The sequence below is a fragment of the Anguilla anguilla genome, chromosome 3, assembly GCF_013347855.1.
Source record: "Anguilla anguilla isolate fAngAng1 chromosome 3, fAngAng1.pri, whole genome shotgun sequence".
In the NCBI taxonomy this organism is placed as follows: Eukaryota; Metazoa; Chordata; class Actinopteri; order Anguilliformes; family Anguillidae; genus Anguilla; species Anguilla anguilla.
This window is the reverse complement of record NC_049203.1, coordinates 64,531,876-64,547,224: the sequence shown is the minus strand read 5'-3', so window position 1 is coordinate 64,547,224 and position 15,349 is coordinate 64,531,876. Positions and strand designations below refer to the sequence as shown.

The 15,349-nt window shown below is 47.8% G+C and overlaps 2 protein-coding genes across 3 annotated transcripts in view; one reads left to right on the top strand and one right to left on the bottom strand.

Annotated features, from left to right (window-relative positions):
* Positions 1 to 4,787, top strand: part of LOC118224382 (F-BAR and double SH3 domains protein 1-like) — a 28,736-nt gene extending 23,949 nt beyond the window's left edge. Inside the window, exons 14-20 of the mRNA XM_035411868.1 lie at positions 157 to 273; positions 401 to 484; positions 984 to 1,170; positions 2,059 to 2,279; positions 3,279 to 3,468; positions 3,667 to 3,722; positions 3,976 to 4,787. Coding sequence (XP_035267759.1) covers positions 157 to 273; positions 401 to 484; positions 984 to 1,170; positions 2,059 to 2,279; positions 3,279 to 3,468; positions 3,667 to 3,722; positions 3,976 to 4,026 — 906 coding nt within the window. The 3' untranslated portion in view covers positions 4,027 to 4,787. The remainder of the gene's footprint in view (positions 1 to 156; positions 274 to 400; positions 485 to 983; positions 1,171 to 2,058; positions 2,280 to 3,278; positions 3,469 to 3,666; positions 3,723 to 3,975) is intronic.
* The window catches only part of rell2 (RELT like 2), a 39,478-nt gene that overhangs the window by 19,792 nt on the left and 4,337 nt on the right, over positions 1 to 15,349 (bottom strand). Inside the window, exons 2-6 of one of the 2 annotated variants that reach the window (XM_035411870.1) lie at positions 14,615 to 14,877; positions 13,749 to 13,814; positions 13,033 to 13,096; positions 10,262 to 10,444; positions 8,912 to 9,712 (exon numbers count right to left, since the gene is read on the bottom strand). In XM_035411870.1, coding sequence (XP_035267761.1) covers positions 8,912 to 9,712; positions 10,262 to 10,444; positions 13,033 to 13,096; positions 13,749 to 13,814; positions 14,615 to 14,804 — 1,304 coding nt within the window. In that variant the 5' untranslated portion in view covers positions 14,805 to 14,877. Of the gene's footprint in view, positions 1 to 5,864; positions 9,713 to 10,261; positions 10,445 to 13,032; positions 13,097 to 13,748; positions 13,815 to 14,614; positions 14,878 to 15,349 lie in introns of those variants that run through there. The other variant, XM_035411871.1, reaches the window with a different exon arrangement.

Genomic DNA, 15,349 nt, shown 5'->3' with positions numbered 1-15,349 from the left:
TGTATTTGACCAAACAGACTTGAATATTAATATCCCCACGGTGCTCCCATTTTTTGCGTTTTACAGACGAGTATGGCACGATTCATGAGTTTTAAAAAGCAGGGAATTGACCATTTTTGCTTAAAAAAAGTTTTTGTTTTTGTTTTCTTCTCTTAGGAGGATGAGTTTGACTTTGAGGATTTTGATGAAAATGGTGACATCTTCACTGAGTCAACATCTGGCCCTGGTGTATGTGGATACCCTATGCCTTGCAGGGTCCTCTACAGCTACCAGGTGAGGTTGTATACCATACACAGTGCCCCCTACTGGACTTACAAGGTAGCGTCACAAATGTGACTGATTAAGTCCTTGTCGTTGCCCCTGGAAGAACTTATGTTTTCATTTGGGTCTCTTCCTACAGGGTTGCCAGGCAGATGAGCTGTCAATCACAGAAGGGGAGGAGCTTCAGGTTATTGAGGATGGTGACATGGAGGACTGGCTAAAGGTGTGTTTTGTAGAGAAGCGTTTCCCGACCCTTTTCCTTCTGCAGCACTCTTTCCAAATTCTACGTGCTGACGTTGATGCGTCGACAGTAGGCCTAAATGTTCTTTCGGCTTTTTAAGTACACGATGTGCATTGTAATGACGTTTATTTTGGCTTTTGTAAATGGGATTTGTTCATTTGAACTTTTACATTTTTTCTAAAAGTTTTTTTTACACGGCACAGCTGTCCTGGCGTCTCATCGCTTAAGAAACGTTGTTTTATTTTTAGAATACTGTGTTCACTCATCTAGGCAGTGCCTTTCGCTGTCTGAAACCAATCTCACCTCTACAAACCTGTAATAGTGTAAGACTTGTGGTCAGCCCACTTCCTGTTTGCATGTGAGATGCAGTCCAAAGTAAACAGTTCCTCTTTACTTGTTTGGGGGTTGTTCATTGCTAAAGCCTCCTGCGAGCGTTTTTTGTGTCTTGCGAGTTGCGAGTCACGCTCTCCGTCGTCTGCAGGCACGCAACGCCACCGGACAGGTAGGATACGTGCCAGAGAGGTACCTGCAGTTTCTCAGGCCGCCAGCAGAGGGCTCTGCTGCGCACGAGGTCGGTGGGAGCCCTCGACTGGACTCGTCACTCAACAGCTCCGAGTCGTCGCCCGGGTGCTCCACCAGGGGGCAGCAGCGCGTATCTCACACTGTGGGTCAGTTCTCTGCCTCTGTCACCATTTCCTCTTTTAGCCGCGGCAGTCAGAGATGCTAGGGCTAGATAGGTGTAATGGCGTGGGCATATGTGCTTGTGTTCAGTAAATCCACCGGATCTTATCTAATGAGAGACGGGCAAAGGCAAAGGTCCAGAGGTACATCTGTACATTCCCAGAGCTGTTCAGAGACAGGATGTCTGGACGGAAATATTCTTTGAACTTTTTCCACATCTGAGACATCGTTCGATCGTTCGATCATCGACATCGATGATTTGATTATAAATGTGTGTATTATTCATGGGATATTCTTGACCTGGTGTCAGTTACTATGACAGGGTTTATTTACTTTTGACAGTCACACAGACATTAAAGTTATCTGTTACTTTGTCATAGTGAGCCCAGACATAATCGCCTGGTCATTTTATCTGGAAATGAGATGATATGTCATGACTTTTCTAACACATCTTTCAAAAGACTACCCTTTCACTGAGTTTTAAGTCTTTTGACTTTTGTATGATTCATCACATACTTGTTTGCAAGGGTCAGTCACAAAATTCTGGGCCCTGTGCATATGCCGTCTCTCTAGGACCCCCAAAAATTGTAGAGTAAAACAAACTTTTTAGCCCAGGCCTTTTGGACCCCCCCCCCCCACACCCAACAGAAAAATAGTTTTTTTTGTGTGCTCAGCACGTTGTGTTTTGTTTTTTTGTATGGAATATGCTTTGTAAACAAAGCCTGATTGATTGACTGATTGAGTGATTGACAGCAGGCTGATTTGACAGGTTTGTCAGCACTGCGCTGGCAATGAAACGTGGCGTGGATGGCGCCTCTGATTGAAACGTGGCGCGGTGGCGCCTGTGATGTCACCACTCTGTGTGTCGCCCGCAGGGCTGGCGCGGGCGCTGTACCAGTACTGCGGGCAGAGTGCAGAGGAGCTGTCCTTCCAGGAGGGGGCGCTCATACGCCTCCTGCGCTGCGGCCACAGCGACGTGGACGACGGCTTCTGGGAGGGCGAGCTGGACGGCCGCGTCGGCGTCTTCCCCTCCCTGGTGGTGGAGCTGGTCGGGGAGGGTGAGGAGGAGGAGGAGGAGGAGGAAGAGGAGGACGAGGTGAGCGGTGCGTCCGTTCTGTGGTTTTAACCAAGGGGTAGTGGTCCCCAAACCTCTCCGCTGGGGATCCCCAGCTGAATCCAGGTGTTCGACATGTTACACCTCAAGCACACCTGATGCAACTAATCAAGCGCTTGATTAGTATCAGGTGTGCTTGAGATGCAACACGTTGAATACCTGGATACGGCTGGGAAGCACTGGCCTAGGATGCATACAGACACCAGGAAAAATCCATTGCAGCTTGTGGTAAATCCATCTATGAAAAATTAAAACGTCAGTTAATAGGAGGGGTATAAATTCTAGACTGCTGCCCCAACAGCTTTCCAGGGTTTTCCTGCTTAAATATGGGTAACGGTCCTGAAACTGGCCGGAATGGCTACGTTTGTTCAGTGCAAGAGGTTATTTATGTGTTCAAATGCTTTAGTCTCGCCTGGTAAATAATTCTGCTAATATGGCCCTGGGGCCCTACTGAAGAGCTATTGTTGTGCAACCTTGGTAATGTATACCCAAGAGTAGAACGCCAGAAATGAGTACTGTGAGCAGCAGAAACGTGGTCTCTAGTGCCCCCTTGTGGTAAAAGATATGATATGCGCTTTGCGCTTTTAAAGTATTCTGAAGTAACTTGGTGAATGAATACAATTTTGGTTTGAAGCTCCAGACCCAGCAGTAATATCTGCCCATTGCTGATCCGTGTGTTCACGTTCCTTCCTCTAATAAAAAAATAGCATCTTCTCTCCTCTCTTAAAAGACTCTAGCTGCTTTAATACGTTTTTCAAACAGACAAAATGGACTTTGGTTCCAGGTCTGGTTAGTGTACTTTCAGACTTGGAGCAGTATCTCTAATTGCTTGAGCACTAGATTAATTTTGCGCACTTGTGCACACGCCTACATATAACGACTTTATATGCCGTTGTCATTTGCAGTGAAATACTTATAGTTTCTCTCATTACTCTGTGTGCTGGTTGCATGCCATCTCTAATGTCCACCACCGGGTTGCAGTGCTTCTCCTCCCCGACCCCCCCTCCCTTCTCGCCTCCCGTTCCCATCGCTGGAGCCCCGCCCCCTCAGGAGCACGGCTCCTCCTCCTGCCCGGGCTCCTGGTCCGCGCGCGGCTCCTCGCCCAGAGACCTGGAGGACAGGCTGCTGGGGCCGCCCCAGGACCTGCACAGGCTGCTCGACTCCAGGGGAGGTATTACAGACTATTGACAAGTTTTTGATATTGACTATTGACAGTTTGATTTTAACTGTGCTTGAGTGTTCTAACGGTGCCCTGCAGTAACTGTGCTTAACTGTGCTTAACTATACTTCGTTTTGGTGGATTCAGCCTTGATTTCCCAAGTTTTCTTTGTTTTCTTTTTTTTTCTTTGCCTGCCCTCCATACATACAGACAGTTGCAGCAGTGTCCACAGCTCACCTGAACTCTCGTCAAGGCGCATACGGCCGGTGGGTAGAAAACGAGCTGTCAGCTGAATTTATGCTTCTCTCAACTTAGCGGCGTGTGCCTTCATTTATGAATGAACGCACGTCTTAGTGTTCTAGAACTCCGTGGATTTCAAACACCAGCACTGATTGTTACATCAGCATCGGAACGTTCAGTTAAGAGCATTCCAATCTCATATTTACGATTTTACTAATGGTTTAGAGTCACTAGGTTACCAAGCAACTGACGAGCTGTGTGTGTTTGTCGTTTTTCCAGGTCCGAGCGCCTCCTCTTCCTCCGTCACACAGGAACTCCCCTGTGCCTTGAAGGACCCGGTTTAGACAAGGGTGGGGACATCTGTCTCTGGGTGGGACACTCAGGACTTTATAAAGACAAACTCCTGCTGTCATCTGTACGGACCAACTCTTCACCATCGAGGTCACCACCAAGGTTAACCCTGTTCTTACCATACCGTTCCGTTCATTACCCTCATCGTTTGTTTTATTACGTGAAAATCAGTGTTTGCAACATCATCTTTTTAAACCTTTTTCCCCTTCATTTGGTCTCCTGTTACATTTCAGTAATACTCTGTATTTCTTGTGCATCAAAGGGCTGGTCATGACAGTGCCTGACATGGCATTTTGTTTCAAACCTAAAAAAAAAAAACCTGCCTGATCACGTTATTTGAGGTTGTTATCGTATTTTTAAAACCGTCTTCATAAGTGGAAGCTCAACAAGTTGTGCTCTTTTATGGGCTGCTTGCTTCCGTTGTTCTGTATTTCTTCTCGTTGTGTCATCGTTTCAGATTGCGCAGCCGCGGTGCTGTAAAAGACAGATCTGTCTGACTGAGTGCAGCCGTGCTGGGAGGTTTAGTTTCACCTGTCCTGCAGGAGTCACCTCTCATTGAACTGCTTCTCAGAGATACCTGAGCCCCCATGAAACAGGGTCCTTGCTCAGCGAAAAAATAAAATGCGCACAGTGTTATTTTACTTGGCTGTTTTGAGCATTTATAAGTTGTATTATTACATTACAGGCATTTAGCAGACACTCTTATCCAGAGCGACTTACACAACTTTTTTACATAGCATTTTACATTGTATCCATTTATACAGATGGATATATACTGAAGCAATTTTGGTTAAGTACCTTGCTCAAGGGTACAATGGCAGTGTCCTACCCGGGAATCGAACCTGCAACCTTTTGGTTACAAGTCCAGTTCCTTACCCACTGTGCTACACTCCGTCCAGTATAATGTGTGTCCAACTGTGCACATTCCCTAAAAATTTTCAAATGTTGACTGTGCTCTCTGATTTTTTTTTCTCACATTTCAGTTAAAATGAGCACGCTGGCAATAAAAAAAAAAACCTCTCTTGCCCAGACTAAATTCATACTTATCTGGGCATGGAAGCCTGTGACATGAAGCATCTGTGATAACATTTAAATTATTATTTATGTTCTGATGTCATCAAATATTGGGGGGGAAAAAGTTTTTTTTTTAAATTATGTTTCAATTATTCTTTATTTTGTTCTTAAAAACGTTCCTATGCAAAAACCAATATGGGATTCATGACACATGACGCAGACCTTTGTTTTTGTGCATATCCCTGGTGTATGAGATAATGAATGCTGGCTATTTGTAAATTTTATGTGCAATCCTGTTTATGTGAGTTGCATAAAGAAACAGCCGTGAACAATCACAGATAAGAAAAAGATTATGAATGCTGAAATGTTCTTGGAAACGTTCTTACACACAGTCGACGATCAAACGCGATCATTTTTGTGAATGAGGCCCAATGACTATGACTATGAATGAGGAATATAAATTGTTATCGCCTGTCTGACGATGACTCTGTGCATTCTGTGAGGGACATTTCGTTCACAGTCTGTTAAGCTGGGTGACACACGTTTAACAAACTGGGACAAAAGACATACGGACTCATTCTAATTGAACGGTTAGAAGAAGCCTAAAAACATGGATGCCATCTGTTCGGTCTCTAATTGCTAATTAAAATGAGGATTCGGCGGCTTGCTGTGAATAGCATTAACCGCTGCACAGAGAAAGACGAGAGATTACCAGTCAAATTGTAATGGGTCTTGCGGACATGAACCGTATCCGCTAAGTGTGAGCAAAGCAAAGAAAGAACGAAGACATGGGTCTCCCAAGAGCTGGTAAAAATGCATAGCTTTCTTTTATTTTTGTGTCCTTTTAAAGTCATGAGAACAAATACCATTGCACAGCTTTATTTCCAAGTTTGAGACTAACATGATTCGTTACCTAAGGTACATAGGTATTATATATAATCATAACACAGATATATGCATTTTTTTTTCACTTATTTTTGATTCTCTACAAATAATTCCAGCTCGATTCTGTCAATGTCACATGCAGTATATGGATTATTTAAGGCCACTATTACGAACACATTTATATATAGTAGTTGCAATCAACAGACGAGGAAGTGAAGGATTTAAACATGATTGAGAAACGGTATTGTCATCGCAGTGGACTGGTGCAGACTGCTGCGGGAAGGGGGGGGTGGGGTGGTGAACGTGGTCTCGTACGCGTGATTCTGAGAGACGACGGCCGCTCGTCCGACCCCAGCAGAAAAGTGCCGTGCGCCAGTGACCGGTGGGTGTGCTTATTTCAATTCGCACTCATTCTGTTTCGTGCCCTTCGCGTCCGCGGAGAACGCGGCGTCCTGCGGCTGCGTGTGGATGTGCTTCGATGTGGAGACGTGACCTTCCCGTGCACCTTTTCCACTGTCGTTGCTGGTGAACAGTTAGTGGCTGAGCCAGTAGATACGTAGCCAAAGTGTCGGTTACCTTCTCGTACCACTAAACCTTGAATAAATTATTTCAAAAAATAAATAATATTTTCCATTTTAGAGGTGATTTTGATGATATTCTCATTACGAATTATAGTATACTGTAGTATAATATTATTAGTTTTAAAAATCTCTTTTTACACCTTTAGTGGGTGTAGACCACCCCAGCCACCTCTATAATTAAGCATGTACATTCAGCTATGGATCACAGTTTGTGTTTCCTCCCCTGAAATTTACAGATTACCGTATGTATTTATGAAAGAAGTCTATAGCAAACAGAAACACATATAATAATGGAACTTAAACAACAGCAGTTTCATTTCAACATGTTTCAGTTTTCATGAATAAAATTATATAATCCCAGTATGCATATTTAGAAAATTCTATGTTAAATTAAAACCGATAAAATATAGTATGTACAGCTCTGATGGACTTGTTGATCTACTAAAAAAACAAAAAATAGCAAAAAAAAAAAATGGTATTCAGTATCTTATGAGTATGGAAGTCGAGTAAAATGTCTACATGGGCTAATGGAGTTATGTTTGCTCAGGTGTGTGTGTATCACATGTAAGTAACAGGTGTGTATCAGTCAGAGAGAGACTAGTGCATATTCAGTTTAAGGGAAAAAGAAGTCACCCCTACTCAGGGTAAGAGGAAGCAGTTTGGGTGTAATACACACTTGGAGCAGCAGGGTGCGACAGACCCCGGTTGAACGGGTGGCTAGGATAACTATTTCTTATCATGTTTGTTATTTTTTTTTAGTGGAAGAGATGTAGCAGATGTATTTTTAGACTGAGAAAGGCACAGGGTAACCTTAAGTGAATGTATGAAGTACTGGGTTTAAAAGGAAGGAGGGAGGGAGGGACAGAGAGAGAGAGAGAGAATAGGAAAGTGACTTTCTTCCTATTGTGAAGGAATCGAGGGGTGAATATACAGGCCAGTTCTTATTGACTTTTCCTGCTTTTGAGATTCCCAAGTATTATATCAATATCTGTGACTTTACCCGGATACAGTAAGAATATTACAGCAGTCATTTAAAAAGAAAAATTGATTCATATTTATATAGTCGTCTCTGGACTCCTTTTTGGTTACGTCGTCCTAAGAGATCGCCTGGAGTTACATCAGTACCAGATTCTCTTTGGGCTGCTCCACTGAATATGACTGAAAATGTCTGTATGAAAACATTTCATGGAAGGGGACGTGGGGATTTTATGGGAGGTAGGAAATGCATGTGATGTAATATGTGGTGAAATGTCCAGATGGTTTTCTTTCCGTAATGGGTCCCAGTAGGGGGGGGGGGGGCGGTGTGAAAACATGGGGAGTGTACCTGAACTGGCATGTACTTTAATGTTCAATTAAACATTAAATAATTTAAATAAAAAAAAGATATTATTGTCTGTCTGATTATAATATAAGGCAGGGGTCTGCAGCCCTGGTCCTGGGGACCCACCTGGTCCTGTTTTCACCTCAAAATCAGCACCCACTTCAGACCCAAGTAACCAGGCGACGTGAGTTAACTGTCATTAGCTGCTGATTAACTGATAAATCGATCAATTCTAAGTGCGAAGGAGAGCAGCAATGAAAACCAGCAGAGCCTGTGGCTCTCCAGAACCAGGGCTGCAGACACCTGAAATACGACCCTCCGTCATATAGCAAACGTGAGATTTTATCATTTCCCTTCAGTTAAACCTGTTTACTTTTATCTTCCTGTACGACGTCAAAACCTTCCCTCCGTCTGGTTATTGCCTCGCCCGTTCTGAGACGGCCAGGGCTGGAAAGTGCAGGGAAGAGTGGAGGATTTAAAACAGACAGGCTGAGAGACGGAAGCCTGGAGCTCCTCCAAGGGAAGCCTGTGGCTGCGACTCCGTGAGTTCAGTTTTGGAAAGCGGTCAAGCCGCAGGGTACACTGCACAGAGGACACAGCGTCCGGTGCTGGCTGACGTTTCTTCTTCACTGTCAGCCGATGCAGTCAGGTGAGCGAGGTGAGTGTCTCTCACCCACTGCTTTTCTGCTCTCCAGCAAAGGGCCAGCGAAGTCGATTATGATAGTAGCTGTATTTATTTAATTTTTTTTTTGTCTGACAAGTTCCGCGCGCGTCGGCCCGACACGTTGAGCTACAGCGCGGCGCTGACTGATGATGCCAGTCGGACCGCCCCTCGGCTGGAGGCCCCCCCCCCCCCCCCCCCCGCTCTCAATACTGCCCGTGGCACGTGGGTCGTACCAGTCAGGGGCCCGGTGAGTGACCGGGGGCGTAGTTTTTGGCGTGGCTCGGGTCCAGCCGTATTGCTGCCCCCCCACCCCCCCTGCCTTGTGGCACGGGGACTGGGCTCCACCTTGCTGGCGCCCCCCCCCCCCTCCCTCCTCCCCCGACGCCCCAGCTCTCTCACCACTTGTGCTGGGTGTGCACGGACCTCCTCTTCTCCTCCCACGAGGGCCGGCTGTCCTCCTCCAGGCTCACCCTGCAGTCCTTAATGTCCTCCATCTCCACCATGTCGTCCCTGCCAAACTCGCCGGGCATGGCCGCCTCCTCCGCCCTCTGCCCCGTCCGCACCACCGAGAACTGCCGCATCCGCGCCGGGGCGGGCTGCTCGGGCGCCCCCGCGTCCTCCGCGCTCGGGGCGACCTTGTCCCCCGCCCCCGCGTCCTCTGCGGCCTGCGCCCCCGCTGCGACCTTGTCCTCCGCGCTCGCTCCGGCCTTGTCCCCCCCGTTCGCCGCGACCTTGTCCCCCCCGTTCGCCGCGACCTTGTCCCCCGCCATCTCCGAGTCGGTCGGCACGTCGGTGTCCGTGCCCTCTTCCGGCGGCGGGACGGGGCTCTCCGGCTGCTCGGTGGAGTCGGGACAGTCGCCGTTGTCGTCGTCGTCGTCGTCGATGACCACTTCCATCACGGCCGCCACCGCCGCCGCCGTTTCCTGGGGCTTCTTCGCCGCCGCCGCCGCCGGCTCGCTGCTCTTCCAGGGCGGGAACAGGGTGACGCTCTTTTTCCGCTTGGTCTCCACGGCGACCACGCCGTTGGTGGGGCTGACCTGCTTGAACATGTTGCGCAGGTTGTACCCCTCCTGCGACTTCGCCGGGTCCTCCTGGTCGTCCAGGGGCTCGGTGTTGTCAGAGTGGTCGACGGACTCCTTGGCCGGCAGGTTGGGCGAGCCCTGGAGGCTGTTCTTCTTCTCCATGTGGGTGACACGGAACCTGCAGCCAAAATCAAGGGGACACGTTCACAGGGAAAGTATCAAATAAATTTTTTTTTTTTTTTTAACTTGTCAAAAGTTTTTGTTGTTTTTTTTTATTTATTTATCCCCCAATTATCTCTAGCTGGAGTTCTTGCAACGGTATTGTTTCTCTTTCTTTCAATATGAAAAACTTTTTAATACAAAGAGGATGTGAGCCAGGATGTGCTGAAAGGCCCGTTCTCATCTCAGAATGTTCTGGCATTCGAATCTCAGGTGAGATGGGAGACAGCGCAGCATGCTGGCTTGGGCTCGGGCTGAACTGCCCTTCTCACCAGTAACTGGGACGCTGTTGTTGTACACGAGGGAAATGTATTTAACCTGGATATCTTCAGACATAGCAATGTAATGAAATGGATCATAAAGTAAAGAAATAATAATATAAGCTTCGCTGCAATAGATAAGGCAGCAATAGATAATCAATCCCCCAAATCAATGATGTAACGGCATAGAAGAAAGGGCCTTTTTTGGGGGTGGGGGGGGGGGGGGGGGGGGGCCCACGCCGACTCACCTGCCCACGGAGAACACAGTCTGCTCCCCGGGCCGGACCTTGCTGCGGGGAACGCGGTTCCGACGCCGAGCCTTCTTGGACCGGTTCTGGGCGCAGAGGTGGCAGGAGTTTCGGTCGGCGCCGGAGTGGACGGTGTGGTGGTGCGGGGGCAACCCCCCGAGGCTCTCCTTGCGTGGCAGCCTGCTGTGGGGGGGGGGGGGGGGGGGGCAGGGGGGCACGTGGTTAAAAACAACGCACGTCCAAAAAACCGCAAACAGGCGCCAAGACAGAAAACGAATCATAACAGACACTGTCCCCACACTGTACCGTACTAAAGGGTAATGACAGGGTTTGTTAACACTTTGAGCTTTAACACTGCATTTAACCTTCATCACACCCTTCCAATAAAACCTATAGCAGGCCTCAAATATAGCTGCAAACGGCAATCCCAAGCACCGAGTGCACTATAGTGCCAGCAGCTAGCCAGTCTGTGCAGTAATGTGCCTGCGAGCTCAGAGACATCCAGACAAAGACTACCAGGTTCGGTGAGGCTGGCTCTTACCAGCCAAGTCATCTGAGTGTGAAGGTGAGAAGAACGAAATATTTAAAATAATCCTGACGAAACAACAACAGGGCTTCCAGCACCTGTGGTGCTCAGACGCCTCACAGTCACGGCCTCTGCAGACACGCCCCTTAGGGGGGAGGCCTCGGGAACGACAGCGAATCGGTGACACAACACGGCTGTTTCCCGGACGACCCCGTGCATCGTCTCTCTGAGGTGTCTGACTAACGAGCGAATCACGCGGCACGTTGCTCAGTCGGCCTCGGGTCCCTGACCCTGGCTGAGGTGGCCCCGCCCCCCTCAGGAGCCACCGCGGTTGCTGCGGAGCAGGGGGGAGAGCCTGGGAGGAATACAAATGGGCGGCCCTGACTCCCGCTGGGCGGGATCAGTCCAAAAACCGCCAGTCTCTGCAAATCAGCCGAGAGAGTGAATGCACCACTCCCATCCGCCCCCCAACCCCCACCCCAACCCCCCCCGCCCCCCCGGGTTCACTGAGTACTAAGCACCTTGGTGTGCAGCTGCAAGACTTACGATTTGATTAGAGAGCGGTAAAAAAAAAGATCTTATTTTCTAAGTACTCTCTTGCTCTCATAGCTATGTCATACGGCGCACCATGCTGGCTCTCTCTCTCTCGCTCTCTCTAAATTAATCAGCAGCTTTTACTTACACTCACTCTCTCTCACACACAAATACACACACTGTCACACACACACACACACACTTGCACACATACTCGCAGTCTCACGCACACACACACACAAATACACACACTGTCACACACACACACACACTCGCACACATACTCACACTCTCACGCACACACACACTCAGTCTCTCTCACACACAAATACACACACTGTCACACACACACACACACACTCGCACACACTCACACTCTCACGCACACACACACTCAGTCTCACACACACCCACTCACTCTCTCTCACACACACAAATACACACACTGTCACACACACACACACACACTCGCACACATACTCACACTCTCACGCACACAAACACTCAGTCTCACACACACTTACTCACACACACACACACACACAAACACTCAGTCTCACACACACATACACACACACACACACACAAACACTCAGTCTCACACACACACATACACACACACACACACAAACACTCAGTCTCACACACACTGTCACACACACACACACACTCGCACACATACTCACACTCACGCACACACACACTCAGTCTCACACATACACACACACACACTCTCACTCACACACACACACTCTCACGCACACACACACTCAGTCTCACACACACACACACACACACACTCTCACACACACACACACACACTCAGTCTCACACACACACAGACACACACACGTCAGTGCTGCCTGGGGCTGTTTATTCAGGATTCCCTAGGGCAGGCAGAACAGCCTTAATTCCCACCCGCTCTTTTTGTGACAAATCAGTCACCCATACCCAAAAATAAGAAGGACAAATCCATTGTGCTTAACGTTCACATGTGGTTGGGACTGCTCCAAGACTGGTCGGACTTTCCATTAAAGGGACGAGCGTCGGCTGACGACAACGCTGCAGTTTCAATGTGCCTGAGACGACGTCCTTGAGTGTACTCTTCATGCGAGACATGAGAGATTTAATCAGGCCCCTATGCAAGCCAAGAAGTATTTCACTGGACTGTGCTCAAGACTTCCCGACATCACAGCTCATCCAACACCCTGACAGACACCTGGGCTATTTATTGCCGTGACAACAATGCAATCACCACAATCTTGAAAAAAAAAAAACGAAAAAAAAGAAAAAAAACACCCACACGTCCTTCAGAATGTGCCTGATCCCAAATCTCTTTTGGGCTTAAATCCTTTTTTTTTTCAAAGAGCTCCTCATATTCATTATTAAACAGTTTGATTTCACCAGGGAGAATTATCCGGTTTTGGAGTCGTGCCAGAAAGATTAACAAAGAGGCATGGAAGTCATTCCACTAAGTGTAAAGTAGCTTAATGGCTGCACAAAATAAATTGCATTGTTCCTCACAAAAATGTTTTCACATTTCTTGAGAATGTAACCTTAGTAAGCTGCTCATACTATATGAAGCGGTAATACACATTCTACAGTACAAACTGCAACTGGTTAAATAAATTCAACAGAGGGATCTACAGAGAACATCAGGTTGCAGCGTAATACTCTTGTTTCCATAGCGCTCATTGCTGGGGATGCATACCTTGCAACGTTATGCTCACATGGATTCTGGTTCCCCAGCATCTCCTTGAAGGCCTCCATATTTGCTAGCAAGAGAGACAGGTTGGAAGAGATGTCCATCATATGAAATATGAAGTATGCAAAAAAAAATGTTTATGGAAAATGTGCAACAGCATACGAGATCAACATTAAAGAGTCACACAGCGAATCGTAGCTGCCGTTGCCTGTTGTGTCTCAAGAAAAGCTCAAAAGTTCACAGATTCTGTGTGCGAAGTCAACATGGATGTGAACTCAACATACTTATTTGCTTATTTGTTTGCTTTCTTGTTTGTTAAAGGAGAACGGACAGTCCTCCCTCCTCGTGTAATTCTGAACTTTATTCAAATTCAGAAAGCAGAGAGGGTTGCAGATACAGACAGGCTCAGTGTACAGAAAATGTCAAGCTTGGAACTGAGCCCCCATGGGGGCCGGGGGGGGGGGGGGTGTCTTTGGGTTTGAAGCCAGCAGCTAAACAGACTGCAGCACACAGTCTCCCCCAATGTTTAAAATATTCAGCTCAGGTTGCATCCAGAAATCACGAGGTAACCAGTGATTCTTTTTTATGAGAATCTGCTGATATAAACACAGATACACTTACACATCACTTTTTTTTCATTTTTTTTTTTTTCATCAGTTCAAAGAACAATTTCACAAGATGCACCGACAGCACCCAAAAAAGAAAGAGAATAATAGCCTTACCTTCATTCTCGATAATGCACTTCAAAATTTGCTCCACGGTGTCCTGATTTTCCTCTGGTCCGTCATCTGGAAAATATGAGAGGAATTGTGTGCTATGAGTATAGCATCTGGTTACGATCATGAGCGTATCTAACAAACCCCTTTCATGGTAAATGTTTGCACAGTAAAATGTCCAGTGATAATTCAGCTATAACAGAGTAGGTGTGATTCCATGGGGGACCTTATGTATTATGTAAGAGTCACTGAAAATTTTACTGTGTCGTAATTCTATTGACTGAAATTCCTGTGTTCACCAGCATGCTTGAGGGTGTACAGTAAGCTGGACCACTCAAAACACTTCAGTGCTAATAAAGTCATTAATGCAGACATGATTAAATCATAAGTGTGACTAAAACACATAACCTTTATCTATATTTTATGAAGCTACCAGTGTTTTTATGCGACAATTAAGTACAATGACTGTACCACATCTCTTGTATCATAACTGGCAACCCTCCGTGAAGTACATGAGCTTCCAAATAATGTGCAACAGATCTGAGATTCTGGAAGAAAGCAAGGCTCTTTCCCCTCAGGAAAACAAACAAATTAAAAGACTCCTCGAGCCACCCTTTCATAAAATAAATCAGAAAGCAGTGCTTGATACGATTTACAGCGCCTTGCATGAATCAATACTCCTTCCTTACTTTGTGCATTCAAGCAAATAGCTTCGACGGAGCTCCACTGCAAACAGCCATCAACTCTCTCCAGAAAACACAAGCAAACGACAGGTCAGCCCTAGGAACCCATTCTGAGCTCCGGCAGCACAGAATCTCGAGAATCTTGCCGAGCCGCGGTCCGTTTGTTACCATGTCAACCGCCGCCGTTACCTGGCGCCAGCTTGTCCTTGCACTCTTCCTCCTCTTCCAGGTCTCCGGTGCGACAGCGGTATCCCTTCTTCTTCAGCATGTGGCAGATGAGGAAGCCCAGCAGGCCGGTGAGGAAGAAGAAGAAGACCAGGAGGAAGATCATGTACTGGGGATGCGGCTCCCCTCCGCTGGTGGCGTCCAGGTCCGTCATCCTCGTCCCTCTCTCTCTCTCTCTCTCACGCTCGTTCGCTCGCTCCCACCCTCACTCTGCCCGGACGCTAGCCCTGATCAGATAGGGAACGCAGGCAGCAAAACAGGTGTGTTTACCCCCCTGTGCGACTGAATGAGGGTACTCAACCCACCCCCCCGCCCCCTTCTCCCTTATCAGGAGCCCTGCCACTTGACGTCAAGCGCAGGTCTCCTACACCGTGCCGTTGGAACCGCAGGGGCTGGTCTCGGCCATCTTGGCTCCGTGCGGGGGACAGATAACCCCTCTGTGCCCGCTGCCGCGCAGTGGGGGCTCCTTTATCAGCCCCCACAGGCGGGCCCGGCCTGGAACACACCCTCCCCTATTTTTCACAGGCCCCCAGGGGAACACAGCGGTCCTCACCACCACCCCCCCCCCACCACCACCACCCCCTGTGCGGCACATTCCTCCAATGAAGGAGACCGCTTCGCCATTCTCTCTCTCTCTCTCTCCCTCCCTCTCCCTCCCTCCCTCTCTCTCTCTATCTCCCTCTCCCTCTCTCTCTCTCT